A 21,353-nucleotide genomic window follows, 5' to 3' on the forward strand; every position below is an offset into this window, starting at 1 on the left:
ATTTTCTACAGGAGGCATTTATGTGAATGAGAGCAGCATATGAGGTTACACTTAGCTAGGAAGAAAATTACAAGGGGATCTCAGTTCTCCTGCTTCAGGGCATAAGCTGATCACCAGATGGGGTCAGGAAGAATTTCACCCTCCTTCGTTCCTAGATATAGCGTTGCACAATAGGTAAACTATGGAGGCACAAGGAAGAAGGAAAAAAGCTGATTATAGCACCAGATTTTCCCTCTGCTTTCTCAGGAACTATGTCCACAAGCACCACCAGGCAGAAGACAGTAGGTTAGAAAAAACACTGGGCTTCTGTCTGGCAGTTCTTATCCAGAAAATTATATGCAGAAGAGCCCTGACTTCACATGTCCAACAAACAAAACACTAAGCCCAGCCAAAAAAGCTGCTCTGGGAAGCTGGTGGACAGCACGTACTGTGTAATGGCTACTATCAATACCTTTAATATATTATAAATATTTTACATCAGTTAAAGTAGGACTTCTAGATCTGGGAGAACTTTGCCACAGCTCATGGGAACAGTTTTTTTGTTTCAGTTCTCTGAGTGCTTTGGGTTCAATTTAACCCATTTACTTCTCTTTCTTACTGCAAATTAATAAACCAGTTGAACTTAAGAAAAAGAAAGAAGAAAGCCACAACACTTTGTTAAAACCACTAAGTTTCAGCTGGTATCAAGTCAAAACCACTTGAAACATGAAACCTGAAATCTTCCTAGGTTGACTCAAAGACTGTGTCTATACTAGGAGTGCTTTACCAGTAAAGGAATATTGGTATATAACATTGGTAAAGGACTTCTGGTGTAGATGCAACTGTAGCAGGAAAACTGAGTTTTAAATCGGTCTAGTAAATCGAGCCAAGAGATATGTTGACAGACTTGCATCTAGGTGAAGTTCTCCAACAGTTCTAGCAAGTGAATTGTTCAGGGGCAACAACTCTTCACATCTTGGATAGACACAAATATGTCAGCAAAAATTTTTAAATGTAGAAATACCCAAAATCAGGTAGAGGTTGTTTCAAAACTCTTTTGAAAAATTTAACCAGCTCTGAATTTAGAAAAATGACAAAATTGGTTTATTCTGTGGGCTTCACATTTTCTTGCAAACTTCTGGCATAGCTCCAGTTAAACATCTTATTTCAGTCTTATAATCTGTGACACATGGTACTTTATGATTTCTCTCAGCACAATGAAATCTGTCTCTCAGCATGCAATCATAAATGTTGCATACAACCCTCACAAGCAACCTTTAGAGATTTCTCCATAACCCAGTTCGTTTATTGTAACAGTGGTCAGCACTGGTGCTAGAAGGAAACCGCCATGTGAGAAGACTGTATTATTATTACTGTTATTACAATAGGAAGACCATTAAATGCTGGCTGCTTCCCTCAACATGAGTGCAAAATAAAAAGGCTGAATAAAAATGTTCATTCCATTATACACAGATACGTACTACTGCACACACAGAGGAGAAGGCAGAGTAACATGGCAGTTAGAAATTCACCAAATTCCTACTCAGTTTACCCGGATCGACTATTTTGGATTATTTTGCATTTATGGCAAAAAGATATTTTTTAAAAAAGAAAGACATTTTTGGCTTCAAACACTATAGAAAAATCCACTTCCCACCTAGCTTTGCTTGGAACACGTCTGTCACTCTGTAACAGCCTCTTTTACTGCAGTTGAGACACAAATATCCATAAGCAATTACTACCATTGCCTGTGCAAGTCAAACCTACGGTTCTGTCTCTTACCTGTAATCTGACTCTGTCCTTGTGGATTAAAAGGACTTGGTGCAGAGTTCAGAGAGGGCCGTGGGCTCTGGGTCGGGACCCCTACTCTCATACTGGGATGAGGAATGCGCCCTAAATCACTGAGGCGTTCAGAGAACAAACTAGGTTTAGAGTCATCAAGCTTCTGTCTGTGCCCTGGAAACAGCAAATCATAAAATAAAAGCGTTAATAACAAGATTTAGTAATTTAACACACCCCAAAAAAACCCAAAATGGCCTCTAAGGACCTGTTATCAGATTTAATGGACTTACAGGTATCTCGGCTACCCCCGATCCCACAACAACATTGGGGGGGGATGGGGGGGTGGGATTTGTGTTTTGGACATGCTTGTGCTGGTGAAAGCCTTATCAAGCACAACTGTGTCCACACAGATGTGTAACATTGCAATTTGGATCAAAATAAGCCCTTATCAGGACACCCACACAAGGTCTTTTTTGTCTTTTTTGTCCTTTTTGTCTTTTTGTCTTTTTTTATTATTATTTTTCTTTAATTGATGCTTTAACTACACTTGGTAGTTAAAGAGACAAACTTCCTTTTCCAAAAGCAAGCCTCGTATGTAAGTACAAGTTATCAAGTGGGACAATTATTCCATGCCTGGTTTATATGTTGTGGATTTTTGCTATGAAAATGAAAGCTTTTCTTCTCCCGTTATTTTTTTTTTTTTTTAACTCTGTCACAGTTAGTCATTAGCTTTCATTCCTCTGGGAGATTTTCCAAAGAGTAAATAGTCACTATCATTTGAGAACAGCAGTATTGCAAGGAAAACTTTCAAAGCTGCTGGCCACGACTGGGTCCTACACTCCCTTTGTGTGGTCAGCCTTCCTCAGTGCTCCTACTTCTCACCCTGAAAACAGACTAACTGCCCTCGTGACATATGCTCACATCAGGAACACTCATTTATGGGTGCTCAGTTGTCCAAATGTGAAGGGGGGAAATGGAAAAAGCAACAGGATGCCTCAAGCGCTACTGCTCATATTGTCATTGAGACATTTCAAGAGTAAAAGTTTCACTTCTCTAATTGTTGCATTTTTGCTCCTAGGTTTAATTTCTTTCCAAGGTAGCTATAGGACGCTCCTTGCCCAATGGTGCTTTTGAATGTGAGATGCCGAAGGTGTTACTTCTATTATTCAACGTATGGAGAAACAGCCGTGCATAGAGATTAAGGTCAGGACTAATTTTACTTAACTTTAGCCATTTATAAATCAGGCATCTAGTCTAAACTCTCCTAATGCAGACTTCCTCTACAGTTAATGGAAAGAAAGAGCTACTTCCAGAGGGCAATTCATCTTATTTGTCTCTGACACCAATCTTAAAATGGGATGATTCACCTTCTGAATTTGCTTTCTCTTCCTTCTTTGATCAGAGAAGGAGCACACATGACTAGTTTAATTAGACACCCTCACCATTAGTCAACACTAAATGGGATTAATCTTACCCTAAGCTACCAACCAAGGTCACACCGAAAGCCTCTGGCAGAGCTGAAACGGGGGCCAGACCCCGACATTGCAACCCAGAACCACATCTGCCTCCATCCCTGTAAGCAGTGCCACGGTACTGGCACGGGCAATAACTGAGTAGGATATTTTTATGCTTTTAACAATAAGAAGGGTCCCTGGTAGGGTTTGGACTTAAGCCCTTCTGGATGATCCCCAGAGGCTTGAGATAACCCACGTTGTCCCCCAGCAGTATGAGTACAGCTGTTTGTCTGGAGGCTATGAGAGTTCAGCTTTGCAGACATGGTCAGATTGTCCCATCGGTTTTAGGCCAGAGAACGAATTTTGGCATGGGTTGATTTATTTTAAAAGCATAAATGAGGGCACTGAGTTTTGAGATTGAGCTATCAGACTACCACTCTCTAAAAAAATGCCTTTTAATGGTACCTCTCACCACAGTACTGAAGTACTGAAGTACATGGGTTCACATCACCTAACTGGGATGTCGGCACTAAACAACTAAATACAAACGAGATTCAGAAAAATCATGGTTCTAGACAGAAAAGTGAAGGATTCAGGCTGACAGATGAGAAGAAACTGGATGGAATTTAATTCTGGAGAAACTTCTCTAGCAATTAAAAAACAAATAATTAGTTGACCCAATTTTTGTACTTTGAAGTATGATTTTTCTCCCCCAGGATGACTCAGTCTAAAAGCATGGGGTAGGCAGGAGCTTTCTCCTTAAGGATAAGGTGCTGCTCTGGTTAGAGCTGACATGGGTGGCTACTCCTTTCTTCAGGAGGTATCAATCATGTTAAACGGGGAACAATTTTTCGTGGGCCCGTTACAACTCTGTAATGACAGCTTAATTAACAGCATGACATCTAACCAAGTTGTCTTTAGCATTATCTTTTCAATCTATTTAAATGACAACTTGTACAAGCTGGGTGCTGCTAAATCTGAAGAAACTATTTGCGCGCACACACACACAGAGTCTGTATTCTCCTGGGATTTCTCCTTCTCCATCTTCTTTTCCTCTACAATACCTATGTATTTGCTTTTCTCTTTTCCAGTCATATTTTCCACTCTGTTTTTTAAAGGCATCTCCATCCCCTCCCCTTTTGTCTTCTACTCATCCCTAATCACATCCCAGCAAATCCAAGAGGGCTCAAAATAAGGCAAATACAATTAGCTTATCTCTGGCCTCACGCATCGGGGCTGCCTTTACCTGCCTTTATCCACCCCCAAAGTGAATTTTATTTTGAATTTTTGCAGACAAATCCTGTGCTATGTTCATACAGCACCCTTTTTGCTAAAGAATCACTAACAAACCAGTGCACAAACTATTTTAACTGTCTTCAGATAACTCAATGAACACTTGTTCTACAGGTCATCACTCCTGCACTGACCTGTGCCCAATAACCCCCAGCTTTGTCCTTACCATGCTCTGTTTGCCCATGCATAGTTTTGCTAGAAAAGAGTTTCTTTCTATTTAATTATGTGTATTATTATGATGATGAACTAGGTCTATCACAGAAAGACAAAATTCAGCAGGATAGCGGTGCACTTTAGTATACAGGCAGAGGGAAAAAAAGAAGAGGGAAAAAATGAGGGGGAAAAAGAAAGGGAAAAAAGAAATAAGAGGAAAAATACCCACATCTGGTTGAATTGAAATGATCTAGAGATGTGTGGGTTTGGGTGTAGCCATCTCCCGCCCCCCCAAAAAAAACTGTAGGGAAAAGAGAGCGATATGCACATCTGGAAGACCCCAGGCATCAATGGAACTGCAAGTCCCCAGAAGCCAGCAAGGAGCCAAAGGCAGACTTGCCTTCCCCTTCTGGACATTTAAAATTGAGGGTTGTAACACGGAGTCATGTTGTGACAAAGAGATCCACAGAAAGAGCCACACTCCCCCAGTGAAATGTCCCAGTGAGATGAGATTACATTAGAGCTTCACACATTACGGGTTATTATGCTTTGATAAAAGCTAAGACGTGCTCACATTGAAAGTAAGCAGGAAATGCAACAAAAACTTCAGGAGTTGCTCACAAAGAAGTGTAAGCAGCTTAAATAAATCTCTTGCCCTGATTCCTGTGCAGAAAAAAAAAATATCCTATTAAGTACAGAGGAGCCATGAGGTATGGGCTGACAACACTTTAAGAAGGCCTTCTGAGTAGCACATAAGCAGCAGCAATGAAATATGTGATACATGTTTAAAACTCATTCCACAAGCTGCTTTTCATCTCTCATTGATATATGTGTCTGTTGACAGAGAAATTCCTGATCCCAGGGGAGTGTGCTAAGAAAAGCTGTATTCCTTGGTCTCAGTCATGAGGCGCAATTTTATTTCAGGAAAAAAGATTAGGGTAGCAAGTGTGGATAGCTCAGGGAGAATCTGTGATCTGCTGCAGCAGTTAGTACATTAAAAAGCAATATAAAAGCTACATAAAGGATATAATAAAATAATGTTGCAGCTATACCAGTGCCTGCAACGCTGCATTTAATGCCGGCTGCTCTGTTACAAAGATGATTATGTAGAATGGATTGGGCTTGGAGGGGGACAAAATGGTTATGGGCACAGGCAGTCTTGAGTATGAATTGAAGTCAAAAAGACTGAGGCTGTCCCATGAGTCACTGAATGAGGATGGGACTCAGCAGCCATTGGAATACATCAGGTCACAGGCAAGGAGATGGGAAAGAGATGAGAAAAACTGAGCATTAAGAGACAAAAGCTGTACAAGCTGTTCTGATTTGTTTGATTTGTTGGTACAAAACAAGTTAGCCGTTAGAAATCCATTATTCGCTCCAAAATGACAAGCAATATTCTGGTCTTTCACTGCTACTCTGCTGTTTCAAGCCAAACACCAACCTGAGTATCAGTTTCTGGAGACAGAAAGCATTGCCAGTAACCCCCGCCCCCCTCTCCCCCCAACAATTTTGGCCATTTTTCATGAATCAAACCAGAAAATAGTACAATAAAGTCAGTGTAAACTGCAGCCAGCCAGACGGTGCTTGCGCTGCTGCTTCAGCTTGCCAGTCCAGGATGGCCTCAGAATATGTTACAACGGCCCATAGAAGCTAATGTTCAATTATCACATCCCAGGCATGGCAGAAGATGTGGGGAGGCTTCATCTCCAACTTAATCATGTCAGTTTAAACTAAACGAAGGAATGCCTCCCAGATCAAAGCAAAGCAATCTTGATTCTGCTGGATGTGGTAACTGGAAAGGGACGTGAGCTCGTCTCTCATCACTGAACTTCCACCACTCTGCTGGAGAAGTCAAGATGTAAATTGGGCCATGGAAGAGGCTGACTTGCAGAATGTAAATATGGTGTTGATGCTTGAAGATTTTTACCTCCTCAGGGAGGAGGGGTGTGCGTTTTTATCTTTTAGCTTGTGGGTGTGGAACTGAAAACTAATCAGATAATGCTACACGTGGCCTTGCCAGATGCTGACATTCAGGGACTCCCTTTCTTTGTACCGTGTGCACCACCCACCAGTTTTTTTTGTGTGTGTGTGTTTGGTTTTTGTTTTTTTTTTCCTGGTACCAAGGAGATCTGGTTACCAGATTTTCAACAGATGTTTTTATCACTCTCAAGTGGGTTAGCTATTTTCAGTCATCGCCCAGTTCTATCTTTTTTGCCTCTGCCTTCACAACAAGAAGTATCGTGGGAGGCAGGTGTCTTGATAAAAGAGCCAGGGGAAGGCAGGAAATTAAGTACCTGGGCTCTCACCTGGTGGGGGCAGGTTTGCTGGGACATCCCAAGGAATGGAGGTTGATGACCCACCATGAAACACCAGGGTTTCTGTTTGTTACATGTCATGAGTGCACTCAGCATCAGCTAGTGAAGTTTGGAGAGTCACTCCATGGAGTGACCACAGCTGGAAAGGGCAAACAAAACAAAACATTTTTGAACCCCAGGGCCAGTAACTGAGGCTTTCTATGGCTCTGGGTTCAGTGTTGTCATTGAAAAAAAAGAAAGCTTTAATGGAAAAGGGACTTTCCTTCAGGCTAAGGGGTGGCAGAAAGAAGAATCATCTAGTTTACAAGCTATAAAGCCTATACACCCCAAGCTTCCCCTGACTTCAAGAGAAGCACAACAGAAACCAAGAACTCAAGTTTTGATTATTCTCACTGTTCTCCAAAGGTGAAGTGCTTTAAGGAGGTAAGGAATGAGCACATATTTTCCTACCAACATTATATCTCTTTGAGACAAGTATTCTGATTATGTCTCTTTTAACACCAGCACATCGGTAACATACTTCTGTGTACACACTGTAGAAGACAATTTCACACCATAAAAAAGATAGGTCACATGTCCTCTGAATTTCATCACAATTTCTCCTTAAATTCTCTTTGGATGTCTTCCTGCATTTCATCCTATTTGGTCCTATGGATCAGCTGTAACTAGAAGATACTGATATGAGCTTGACTGTGAATTCAGCTACAGGCTTGTAAAGCTGAAGTCAAGGGAGTTACATTTATGACATGGTAAAGGAGTTGAGACCTGAGCCTAAGGCTTCTTAACAGCTGTTGTGCAGGGACTGAATAATGCTGAGCATTCAGCATGAAGCAAAAATATGCATTGTTCTGTTATAAATTTCAGACAATACATCATTGCAGGAAGATGTCACTCCAAAGCACTGTCAATCTGCGCACTGGAGGTAAAAATAAGAGACCTGTAAACCAGCAAAAGCTGAGAAAATGCATGTCAGCTCTTTGCAAGGAAAAAATCTCAGAAGCAAGTAACAAGGGTCCCTCTTGTGTCCCTTGTCTTGTGATAAACTGTCATCCCCAGGCTGGCTTCTCCCCACCCAGACCTACTGAATGCACCCAATCCAAAGTTCATGAAAAAAAACCACAATCCAAAACACAAAAGAGCCAAACAATTTTTACCCAGGAAAGGGGAAAGCTTGGAACCCTTCCAGTCTCTTGGGTAAAGACACAATTATGAGAAGAAAAATATAATCCACCCAAGAGACATAATTACATAATTAGGCCATAGGCTGTGCATAGGAAAGGTTCTTATAGATCATAAAACAAGGAGCTACATAGGTGCAGTAACTGCAGTTAATTCACTCAATGGAGAAAAAAAAATAATGTTTGTTTTTTTAAATAGCTGAGGGCACCAGTTTGCCTTAGACTAGAGAGCTTATTCTCCCCACTGTACACAGAGCCCTATTAGTGTCAACAGGAGTCACTCAGACGCAGGCAGAAAACAAGACCTGTCTCTCTTTGTTCTTAAAAAAACTCGACACATTTCTTTGCCCAAAGCAGGTAATCCCTCTACCTGAAATTACTGCAGAGAAATGGAAATAAAGACAGAGGAAGGTACACTGTGGATGGGCTCAGTTTCTGTGCAACAGATCTAACGTGGCCCATTGCCAAAATCCCACTGAGCTCCTCCACCCTGACCCCTGTCCTCCTGAAAGTCTGCAGACTCCTGGTACGGCTCCAAAAGGGCCAGATCCGGCTCCCAGGGGAACCAGTTATGCTACTGTCTTCCTGGAGCTGTGGTTCCAGCCCAGGGTGCGCAGAGCCAGGGGCAGGTTTGAACCTCAGCATAGAGGTCAGGCCTGCAGAGGATCCCTGGTGTCAATGGTCAGCTCCCCGCTGACTTACTGGAAGCAAAAGCAAACGTCAACTCAGCTCATCTCGCAGGCAGCCCACCCAGCACAGGATGAAGTCAGAGCTTCCAGCAGGTTGAAGGCAAGAAGGTGCAGGAAGGGCGAAGAGAAATGATCCCATGGATGTGTAACCTGTGTCCCTTCATGCCCATGGGAATGATTCTAACTCAACGGCTGCAAAGCCTTTGAGGATATAAAGCGCTATCAATGGTTTTTAAAATTCAGCTGGTGTCTGTGAAAAGCATGCGTTCAGCTGAAAGACAGACCCAGAGCTTGAGGTTTTTCAGCAAACTGCAACAGTGGCAAAGAAGCCTCTGGCTCTCAAAATTTCTCTACCTTGAAAGGCAAAAAAATCCTGCTCGGAGCAGGGCTCCAGGCTACTTCTCTGTCACACAAGGGACTGATTGATGGGGGGCATGTGGTGGGGGCTGAGCTGGCCAGGAAGGCTGCCCAGGGAAATTTGTGTTAAAGCAGCAAAATCAGAAGTCTTAATGAATTACACAAACATGGTGCTTTGAAAAAAAAAAGATTTTGTTGTTGTTGTTGAATTGAAAAAGAGAAGGAAGGGGCTGGAGTGGGATTGCTTTTGCACTGGTTCCCTCCCAGCCTTCAACTCATCCCAGCACTGCAGCATCCCCACTGGCCTCTGCTCTGCCCCTCTGCTGTGGTACAGCCTCAGCTCGCTAGTAAATAAGCAAGGTCTCCCCTTGGTGTAGCGCTTGGGTTTTTTCTTTCTCTTTGCAAAAAGCTTATGAATTCTGATTTGGCTCTTGAAGCTTGTTCTGCAAAGCTGAGCAACACCCTGCATGAACATCAGCACAAACCAACCGGGCTGGGGAGGGAGCAGGTGGGACCCTCGCACCACAATGTTCTGCCTTCACCTTTATCCATCTTTCACGAACATAAAGGAATCTGTGTGCACGTGTGCCAGGAAACCAGCTAAATATTGCTGGCATCGCTGCTCAGAGACATTAAAGACAACTCATATAAACAGAGACTGTCACGCAAGTCTCGGTCCTCGCCTTAATTCCCTCTGCATGCTGGTATCTGTTACGTTCTCCCCCTTCTCCTCCCCTCCTTTTTAGCAAAGGGGGGAAAGAGGGAGAGCATGGGCTGTCCTACAAAAGCGCAAGAGCTCCTCATTCTGACTTTATCATCCTCATCCTAACCCAGCGATATCTTCGAGGAATAAGGCTTTCACCCCTGCCAATGGTAGCTATCCTGTAAAGAGCCCACCAACTTCTGTTGCTTGCTGCAGCGACCAGCAGCGAAGATCATAGCAAATGGAGGGGGCGAGAGGAGCGGGAGAGAAAAAAAAATCTCCTTGAACTGGCCTCCCTCCAGCTGGCAGGAGGGGCTGGTTTTCTTAACGCTTGCGAAACCTGATTACTTTAAAAGAACGAAAAGAGGGGTGATGTAAACACAGCCATTAAACCAGATTTAAGGCGCTTAGTTTAAATCTAGCCTAAGAGCTCTCTGATGCTATGCTGCTCTGCTCTCTAGACATCAATAATGTGCATTTTCAGTTTTGGTTTTCTTTTACACCCCCAAAACCAGGAGCGCATTGCAGGCTGAAGACTGCGGTTACAATGGGAATTCAGGCATGGAAGAAACAACAGTTAAGCAATAATAGATGGATGTGTGCATGTTTGCACTCTATCTTTCAACAGATTGTTTTGCTGCATTAGAAGACTCCTGTGTTTATATCCATGCAGCAGGTTTTAAGCAGATTGTTTAAACTTGATTAAAGTGGGATATTTCTAAAATAACCTTACTAATAAAACTCAGATGGTTAAAGAAACCTGAAAATGTGGTTAAAAATAAAAAAGATGCCATTTCAGTCTACACTGGTGGGGGTAACATGATATAAACTGCAAAAGAAAACAGTCTTCACAAGTTCAACTCAAAGGATTATCTTGTGTATCAGCACCCTCTGTGGCAGAGTAGCATTTATCCACGTATCCACCCGTGTTAATGCTATTGCACAATTTACTACAGCTGTGATAGACAGATAATTGCTTTATCCACCCAAGTGTAATAAACGGAGTCTACAATGTTAATCCTGTATTCTTATTGTCTGCGAATGCCAAGTAAGGGAGAGACGTACACTGAAAACCCTACCCTCTCCTTCCAAAACTACTGGAGTTTACTCACCCTCAGACCTGCTAAAGTGTTCTTACTGCATTCCACTCCCCTGCTTGCAGCGCCAAAGTATTTTGAGTAGTATCAAGTTATTGTTATATAAAGGGCACCTACACTCAGGCTATATGGAGGCAGAAGCCAGGATGCAGCAACCTTAGGAAAAAAAAAAAACCACAACCAAACCAACCACCCTCAAACGTCTTTTCCTATTCGGTAAGTAAAACAGCCAAGTATTATTTGTTCCTGAGCATAGCACAGAAAATAATTAACCTGTCCTTCTAAAACTGGACGTCTGTTCAGTTTGTGTGGAGTCTGTCTGACTGTTGAGAAATGTCATTTAGCTGCTGGCCCATCGGTGTTTTCCACAAAAATCTATAAAGATTTTTTATTTTGAATGTCAAAAACAGGCATATCCTTTAAAAGGTTTACAGATTCCTGGCGGCTCCATGAGCTTAGGTTTGTGGCATCAAATTTGTAATGACAGTTTGATGGATGTTTCCCTTTCTTCCTCCTGAAAGGTACAAAGAATTGGTGGTTCCCTCAGTAAAAATTATGCTTAACACCGTTCTTTGCTCTTATTTATACACACAAGTGTTTAAAAATAAAGTCTCATGCTGCTGGCAATGAGTGGGTTTATTGGGGCAACTTTCACGTTGCAGAAGGTATCCAGCTTACTGTGTAATGACAGCCCTTGCGCAAGCACCTACACAATGTGCAGATTTTGAAGATGGACAGCCTTAAGCAGCACATAAATGATGTAGCTGGGCTTAAGAGAAGAAATGTTGGCCTGAAGATCCTGCCAACAATTCTGCAGCTGAGTTGCACGTTTTATCCCCTTGCTAAGCTCCACCTCTACCTGCCAATGCCAGGAGGGACATTTATGTCTCAGGTGGAAACTGGGATGGATTAACCTCTGCTTTCAAGTCTTTGAGGGAAAGCAAGAGTCATTGAAAGGCTAAAACACAGCCATAGAAGATGCATGGATGGATGTTTGGTGTCTCAAGGTTGCCCGCTGGCTATCACTAGTGATACTGAAATGGAAGGTATTTTATGCATCTTTGGCCAATTAGTATTTAATATTTTGTCTAATAACTCAGATTATGCAATACAAAGCATGACTATAAAATCCTGAGGTGACTTCCAGTGGGAAGGAGTCCTCCAGACTTTGGAGAAAGGGGTCAGAATTCAAAACAACATTAGCAAATTGGAGAAATGATATTTGACATGTCATTAGTCAAATGGCATGCAGAAAAAGTGCGTTATACTACACTTTGGAGCAAGAAATCAAATGCACAAATGCACCACAATGACAAACCTGTAAGCCAGCAGCAATGCAGAGGAAGATCTGGGGACAGAAGGGAGTTGCAAGTTGAATGTGAGTCAATAGTAGGATTCTGTCATTATTTATATTTTTTTAAAATGAAGTAAATGCAGTTCTGGGAAAGATTAATGGTTATGTTGCATAGAAGACATAGAAGGTAACTATTACACTCTGTTCAGAAGTGCTGAGACATCAGCTGGACTGCTTTACCCAGTCTGGGACACCACCCTCTAAGAAAGATACAGGCAAATGAGAAAGAATCCAGAGAAAAGCAACAGGAGCGATAAGAGATTTAGAAACCATGACCTACATGGAAAAGTTGAAGGAAATACATTTGTTTAGTCTAGAAAAGAGATGAGCAGGAAAGCACATGATAAGAGTAAAATGTTTTCTAAAGAAAATGGTAATCAATTGATCTCTGTGTCAGCTGAAAACAGAACAAGAAAACACTGGCTTCATTTGAGGTTGAGGAGATTTGAGAGATTAATGTATGGTATTAGCAAACTCCTTTTTAAGTATCCCAGAAGAAAAAAAAACACAAAACCCAGACTTAGTAAGTAAGTGGAAGGCACAGTACTGGAGGATTTAAGAATTTGGACAGATGTCAGTGATGATCTAAGTATATATAATACTTCCTCTGAGGAAAAATGGATTAGGTCGCCTGAGGTTTCTTTTAGCCCTACCGTTCTAGGACTGAGTGATTGTCTGTGCTTGGGTAAGTCACGTACACAATATTTTTAACATGAGTACACCCAGGCAGGCAGCTCGTGCTAACTGGGGCCTGATTCTGCAGAGAGTTCAGCATATCCAGCTGCCATGAAAGGGCAGAGTGAAATGCAGGCTGTGTCTTCATAGGTGTTCCAGACCACAAGGAACCTGAGTTTGGAAACGCTGGTCTTAACTCTGTGCCAGAGTTTCCTATGGCTCTAACTTCATAACTGTCATTTCTTTGCCTCACAGTGGATATTACATGATTGATTTCACCATTAATTTAGCAAGCATGACTCTGAATTTCCACTAGTTCTCAGGACAGACACAACGAAGTAAAACTGGAATTTCACACCCAATGCTCAAGAGTGTTCCTGCATCCCCAGATGAAGGTCCAGACACTAGTTCATCATTGGGTTTGGTTGTTGCTTTCTTATTTGTCCATCTGCTGGTTACTCAAAGACTGGTCTCATGCAGTGAAGCCCCGGCCATCCCCTTCTGCTAAAACCTGTGCTCCTCTCCATGCCAGTATGAAGAACAAGGGACATCAAAATCACAAACTTATTAGGGAAGAAAAACCCACTAAGCCTGGAAGCAAATGTTTTGGACAACCTATGCCTTCTATGAAAGCGTTGGGAGGTCCTCAATGCAGTGAGATATTATAAAATCCTGGAGTTTTCCAGTAAAACTGCCTCATTATTTGCATTATTTGCTCCTGGAAGTGTTTCATTCATAAACTCTGCTGGATTCTTTTCTTCTCTTTGGCAGGGGAAAAAAAAAAAAAAAGAAAGGAAAAAAAAAAGAAAAACTACATTCTGCTGTGAGCTACACAAACACAGACCCTGTCCTTGCTATGGAAACTCCAGCCCTACATACACTTATCTCATACTAAAGCCCTCAAGCCCCAAGGCTGACTGCCTCTACCCCGGACTGGCTGTTTAATTTAAACATCATGCCCAGAAGTCAGCAAAGCATTGCAAGTGCATGAGATGCAAAGGCGTTGGCCCGAGCGAAGCCTGTCCTGACGGGCTTTGCAGGTCACTCATCCAGTGCCTAAGCCAGGTGTTTAACCTGCTCTGGGGTGATGCCTCCTACCAAAAGCCCCAGGGGGCACAGAGGGGAGGGAGGTGAGGGAAACTACTGCATTTGGCTGTGAGGAATGTCATTTTTTTTTTTTTAAGGGCTCTAGCAGGGGGCTGACCCTTTTGCCGACAGTTGTAAAGTTTGTTTAGGAACGGGGAGCCTCCCGCGAACTTAAAAACAATAGGAAAACAGTCGTGGAGAATAAATCTCACCCCCTGCCCTGGTTGCCTGCACATTTGGCTAGCAGAAGGTAACAAATCCCTAGGAATGCGGGTGGTGTGGGGAGAGCGCCTACGAGATGGGGCTGGAGGGTGGCCAACACAAGCAGCGGGCGATGCCATTCCCGGTGCCGCGAACTGTGCTGATGAACACCTGGGGAAAGCCTGGGAAAGGCTGGGGCTACTGCAGGCGAGATGTCTCCTCTGACTGCTCCGGCTGCTTCTGCAGGGAGCTCTTCAGGAGCTCATCCCACAGAAACCCCGAATGCATCTTCCACTGCTTCCAGATGTATTGAATTTAGTAGAAAGTGGGCTTCTCCTCAGGGCCTGGTGGAGGAGATCAGTCCAAACAGGACCTCCATATCGAATTTAGTAGAAAGTAGGCTTCTCTTCAAGGCATGACAGAGATGATCAGTCCAAACAGGACCTGATTTTTCTTCCTGAATTCATGAGTCTCACTTGCACATACACCAGGCAGGCTCAGAGGGCGTTAGTTTTTGGTCACTGGACAGGACCTAACATATAAGACAGGGAAACTTCTGTCTTATCACCAGCCCCCTGAGCTGCACAATCCTCCCCCAAGTTCATTTTTTAAAAAGGATTATAGCTTATAGGCTTTACTTTGACCCTCCTGTAACTAGTCCATTATTTCACTGCTAAGCAGAAATCCACTTGGGTGTTACATTGTGGGTGCAATCCACTGGAAAAAGGAAAATCAAAGAAACAGAAGCTGTAAATGCCTAGTTACAAAAATCACAAATGGTTCAAATGGGCAGCTGTGAAGTTGATAGCTTTCAAAGATGTGCACAAGCACATACATACAGCCCTACCTATATATATATATGTATATGCTTTGAGCTTGGAAAGATGTTAGGACGTGTTGGATCATCACTGGCACATGCTTCGAATAATCTCTAACTATTTTAATATTATTATTTTGGTGAGTCATTACGTCTGGATACCCACTACAGTGCACCACTGGAAAACATTTCTGCAATGCAAGAGTGGCAAGGATATTTTATTCTGCTCTCTTAAAACAGGCAGAAATAACATTAAAGTACTTAAATTCTGGAAATACTCATCATCCCTGTGCTATTAAGATTGCCTCAACAGCTCGTTCTATTTAAAGCAAGTTTCTTTCTTTGGGTTTCACTTTGTGGGTGGCAAATCCTCATTTAATTCACAGGATAAAAATGTATGAACCTACAATTGGAAAAATGGGATTGTACGGGGCCCAAGTCATCCACCAGAGCCATGAACAGAGGCTTTGCAACCATCTTCAGTGGGACACAGCCTGACCCTGAAGTCTTTACAGCTTGCATAAATTTGAATTTTATTATTTGCTTTGTTTTTAATGTCATATGACTCATTTTAAGGAGCAATATAGCTGCTTCCACTGTAACGGTTACAGTCATGTCTCTGCGAGACCAAAACTTGATTCCTTGGTTATGGAATTTTATATACAAGTGGTGTAATCTACTTTTTAGCCCTGCCACTTGCTTTTATTCCACAGAGAAAGTAAGGCACAACCAAGCTGTTGGCACCATTTGTTAGAGGACAACACATACATGTGAGGGTTTCCTTTTTTTTTTAAGTCCAACTCTGATTTAATTCCATCAAAGAATGATGGAAAATAGAACACAAAGTGTTCTTCCCCTTTTGTCCAAGAAAAGTAAAAGAGGCAATGCTGGTGATGCTGAAGAAATTGGATATCTTTTAGTGGTACATTGCCTTGTGTTTTTTTACAAGTAAAACTCATCTGTCTTAACCAATTTGAATGAAGTAAAAAAGCAACAACAGAACTGAGGGATGGAAAACTTTTTCCAGTTTCAACACAAACTGTGAGAAAGTCAAAGCTTAAAAAAAGTAAGTGATTTTTTCGGTAAAAGTCTACAGAGCGCTCAGCACTATGACGAAGGAAGACATTTCGGGTTTAGGTCTGCTTTAGGTAGGATGGATCATTCCTTGTCTTTCCGCTCCAGCTTCCCACAAGGCCCACAGGATTATTCTCCTTTTGGCAGCAGCGAAGGAGTTTGGCTGTCAGTGTCCCCATCACTGCTCAGTTCTGATGCACAAACAAGTTATTCCCCCCTTGACAGAAGACTCTGTGTGCTAATGATTCCCCTTCACCAAAAAACTAACATTAGACTAGGACTGAACCCAATTTCTAATCTCTGATGGATTTATATGGCCAAACTACTGCCAAGGGTGATCTGCTGTCAAGTCTACCCCCAGCATCTGGCAGTATTTCCAACAAAACATTGGTTTAAAATTATGTATCTTGTATACAGTAGGGAAAATATGCTCCCCTCTCCATGATAGCGGTATTTCACTGCATCATTTGAACAGAACGTCTATCCTCAACACTCACTCTCTCACCAGGAGCAGTGGCAATTTAATTCCTGTACATCGCTGAGATTTGAGAGTGAAAAGTGGTTTTTTCCAGTTTTGTCTTTCACAAAGTTTCTTGATAGTGTTTGAGAATGACTGGTATTACTGTTTGCTAATGTTTTCATAATGTTTCTTCCTTTCTTGTTGATTGTGGCATAAATCTTCTCTAAAATAAATGGATGCACACCGATATAAAAGTGATGTGAGAGAGAATTGTGGCTGCTGAATTTAAAGTGAAAGTCAAGGCTTGCTCACCTGACAGTTGAGAAACTGTACAATTACCCAGCTCTGTGGTTTTCACACCTTCATATTTAGTGTTTGAATGTTTCCTTCTCTGCTTTCACAAAAATACCAACACAAAAATCTGGTGAAAGGCCTTCTCCTGTAAGGAACAGCTCCCGCATCCCTGGCAGGCAGGGGTGGGTACCCAGCTCCTGAGGGCTGCTGGGAGTATCCTGAGCACAAGTTGCTGGGGTCTGCCCATGCCAACCCAGGCATGGGACCACAGTCCCACAGCAGGGCAGGATCAGAAGTGCCACTGCATTGCCTAAAGCCATCACATCCCCCACCACGTCAGACCAGGGTATCCCCATAGTCACCTGTATAACTGGCAGGAGGTGACATGCCAGGGCAAAGAATAAGGCATACTGTAATTAAAACCTGCCCTTCGTATTTTATTTTGTGTGTGTGTGTGAGTTAAGTGGCCCCATTGAAAGTCAGGTAATATTTCCACTGGCTGTAGCTTCTCAAAGTACCGTTGCATATGCTAAACTTAAGCATAACTCGTTCTGATGGAGTTCCTCTGTCAGGCAGTTTTGGTATGTATGCACGACGGTACATTCCTTCCATGCCTCTAATTTTGTTCAGATGCAGTGCCATTTATTGCTGCTTCAGTACACTGAAAAGCAAGCTTACGGGTGTATGCAAACAAACACACAAACACTCTCACATATGCTGAAAATGACATTTCTGTGTCTGCTCACAAGGAAAAAGAAGGATTAATTATGCACAAACATAACAACTTTCTCTAACTCTGCCTAGAGACGTGAAAGAGAAGTGGCCCTGTAATCACATCTCTTCTGAGAATACTGCCATATGGTTTTAACAGAGGTTTATTTCCTGAAGCAAAAGAGGACTGCAGATTCTCAATCCAACTAAAATAATTATGCAGACAATTTCACTCCATTACTTTCAGTGGAACCCAAGCTGTGTGGTCCTCACATGCTTGCTGACACCTTTAAGGAGACATTAAACCATTTTTTACATAAAATTCCCTTAACGGGTGGGATGTAGGATGAATTTCCTGGAAGATTAGCACCTGTCGGATTGCATAAGGCTTGCCTCTGACTGCTGCATTAATTTCCTTTGGTTTATAGACAGCAAAACTGCAACTGAAGCCTCCAAAATATGGAGCAGTGAAGCATCAACCGTATCTCTACAGAGGGAAACTTCTCCCCTCGCTGAGGTTTCCTATGCAATTATATTATCTCCCACATTTGACCCTGAAATAGCACAGGACTTAAGTACAGATGGGTGCCCCACATCAAGTACAAGGAAATTGAAATAATTTTTCAATTTAAATTTCAGCGATGAGTTATGCTACAAGCACAATGCAGACACTTTGCTGAGAACTTTTTTCAGAGGCACCCTGGGCTGCCGATCTTTCCCCTCAGCAAAGTAGACCACAGTATAAAACTTTCAGTCTTGTAATCAACATGGGTAAAAATCCAGGCAAAATGAAACCACTTCAACTCAAAACAATAAAACGTGTATTAAAACATCACCTATACAATTTTGAATGTAAACTAAAGGAATCCTGCAAAAACAGGGATGTCAACCAAGATACACAGTGATTAAAGGATATTTTAAAGGGAGAAGGAGACCACCCTTTAAAGCATGGAAATATCCCTTTTGGACTAAAATGCAATCTGTCTTTTTTTTCTTTTTCTTTTTTTTTTTTTTTTTCCCCAGCAACTATGCCTGATGTTAGTTACAGTAGCTAGTTTGTGGAATTAGCAAACACCCTACATTTCAGACTAGCAAATCCAACTAAATCAGAAGAAAGCATACACATACTTTTAGTGTGCCCATCTACCTATGGTATTAGAATGACATAATTCTCGGTAGTGACAGGGTGAGGGAAGGGGAAGAAGGTTTGGCACAGAATTGGGGGATTTTTCAGAGTGTAAAATGCTAATTTATTCAGATCACAGAAGTAAATGTAAAGAAAAAAGCGACCGGGACTACAAGATCAGATCAGAAATCAGGTATAAACCAGCAGCAAACCAGAGGGCACAAACAAATGGTGCACAGGTTTGTTTTCTTGATACTTTGCAAATCTTGGTGAAGCTTGAGGCTACCGAACAAGCACCTTTCTCCGCTGGGCATGGGAGCTCTGCAACGGTTAATGGCGCACTCTGCATGTGTGTGGCCTGAGCAGCAAGGAAACAAAGCAGGAAGGATGTTTCTAATCTTTTCCTAGTGGCAATTTCAACAGTAAGCTACAGATAAATTATGGTAATGTAAATAGTAAAATCCATTTCTCAGTTCTTCAGCTGGGCATCTGCCATCACCTTAGGTTTCTGCAGGCAGGATAGGCATGGGGTGCTCTGCTTGGGGGCAGAGGTTTTGTGCTCAGCTCCTGATGGTGCCAGATGCAAGTCAGTCTCCTCTCTGCTTTCCCTCCCATGTTTTATCCCTTTGCATTGTAAGCTCTGGGAAATTTTCTCCCATTTCAAGCCTGGGGAGCATGGTACTGAACCCCACCCCCCAGCTGTGGTGTTGATATGTCTTCCTGCAAAGCAGTTGCACCTCTGAGCAAATTGTAGAAGTGTTATTGACCATTACGAAAGCTGCCCTTACCAATACAGCCAAATAAGGTTGGTGTGTTAAATCAACAGTACTTTTTCAGTCCCATGTCTGAACAAAATGCTCTGACGGAGCCTTTCAGCACAGCAAGGAACTACTGAAGACATTTGTAGTGGCACTGTCTTTCTGTGACACTCCAAAAAATGCCACAAACATAGATTTGTCCAAGCTGGATTTAAAAACGATCTCTCTCCCCTAAACCTGCTGTTTTCAAAACAAAACCTAAGTTTCAGGCCAATGTTTCCTGTGGTGATTGTTGTGGTTAAACAATATTTGTGAGTTTTGCATGCTTGCTAAGGTCTCTCAGCTCCATAGCAGAGGAACTGCTTGTCAGCTAAGGGGTGGCAATTGGAGACAGACATTAAACCCAGCAGAAACGGCCAGACCCAGTTCTCTGAGTTTATGGCAAGACACCCACTCACTTCAAGAAAAGCAAGATTTAGGCTGATACAGCTATTACAGTGAGCCTTTGGCTTTGCGGGGAGGGGGGTGGCAGCTTTTCTTGTGTTATTTGATGAAACCAGAGGAAAAAGCTCAAAAGGATAAGACTGCTGGGGTTTGGCCAGCTGCACCTACTCTTCATGCTACATGCCACAAATGTCTAAAGTGGATCTTGGGGAAATTGCCCGTAGTGGTTTTGAGGTTTTAAATAAGGACCAAAAAAAAAAAAAAAAAAAAAAAAAAAAAAGGACAAGAAAACTGCACTCAAACACTGATTCATTCTATAAATTGATTTAACTTTCTGACAGTTGAACTGCAAGTTCAAAGAGGCAAAGATAAACCTATTTTATCAAGATGCAATCCTGCTTTGAAATCATTTAGCCACAATGTCACCTTCTTCCTTGAGAAGATTTTGGCTCTCCAAAAGTATTACCCATTAATTTGGGATTATTAAGACTCAGGTATTTAACACACTTTCTCCCCAGTCTGACATGGACAAGTGAGTCCTGCTCAATAGGCAGGACCATGGCTATCTAAAGGGATTCAGTCTTAGTTTAACAATAAAAACAAGCACCAGTGACTTACAAACAAGCAGCAAGAATTGTTGTCCTCACCAATGAATAATACCAGGGAATTTGGGAACTTTGCACAAAAGCCAGGAACTCAGCAGTCATATAAAAATGTGCTAATCCCATGAAGCAGCAGTGAAAACTCCTACATGTATGGTTATCACGGCTGGCGTTCATGGGCCAGCGTTAACATGCTGGTGAAAGTCCAATGAGATCTCTGACCACAAACAATAAGAACCTTAGGTTTATGATGCACCCTGAAGGCAATACGTTGGAAAACTCCAGTGTTCCCCTGGTCTTTTCAGAAATGGCACAGACTGTTGGTTCCTTATCTTGATGGGGATTTCCATTCATCTTGGTTCTGTGAGATAGAATCTGTGAAGCTTTTTTTCCCCGTACGTGAATGCATTGAATGCCTTCTGACTGACATATGCAAATTTGGACTCTCTTGTCCAGGTCAGTCTGGGGAGAAAATGTGTTTGATAACTAACTCACAATGCTCCAAAATTAATGGCTGATAGTTTTGGAGAGAAAAAATCCTCTCAAGGAGGAAAATAAGTCTATCTGCCCTGTACTGAATGAGGTCTACAAGAAATAGCCCACGCTGAAAATAACAACATGATGGGACATCTCACCAATTAATCTTAAAGTTATGGGCTTATTAGGCATCATTCCTTTCCCATCAGCACTGCTCAGAGATTATTAGCAGCTTCTAGAGCACTCTAGGTTATGCTCTGTCCCATGTCTTAGA

At 42.2% G+C, this 21,353-nt stretch overlaps 1 protein-coding gene across 1 annotated transcript in view; it reads right to left on the reverse strand.

Annotated features, from left to right (window-relative positions):
* The window catches only part of RUNX2 (RUNX family transcription factor 2), a 36,904-nt gene extending 33,600 nt beyond the window's left edge, over positions 1-3,304 (reverse strand). Inside the window, exons 1-2 of the mRNA XM_037391731.1 lie at positions 3,250-3,304; positions 1,762-1,935 (exon numbers count right to left, since the gene is read on the reverse strand). Coding sequence (XP_037247628.1) covers positions 1,762-1,935; positions 3,250-3,304 — 229 coding nt within the window. The remainder of the gene's footprint in view (positions 1-1,761; positions 1,936-3,249) is intronic.
* Positions 3,305-21,353: the final 18,049 nt, after the last annotated feature.

This window comes from Falco rusticolus, chromosome 6 (assembly GCF_015220075.1).
Source record: "Falco rusticolus isolate bFalRus1 chromosome 6, bFalRus1.pri, whole genome shotgun sequence".
Taxonomy (NCBI): Eukaryota; Metazoa; Chordata; class Aves; order Falconiformes; family Falconidae; genus Falco; species Falco rusticolus.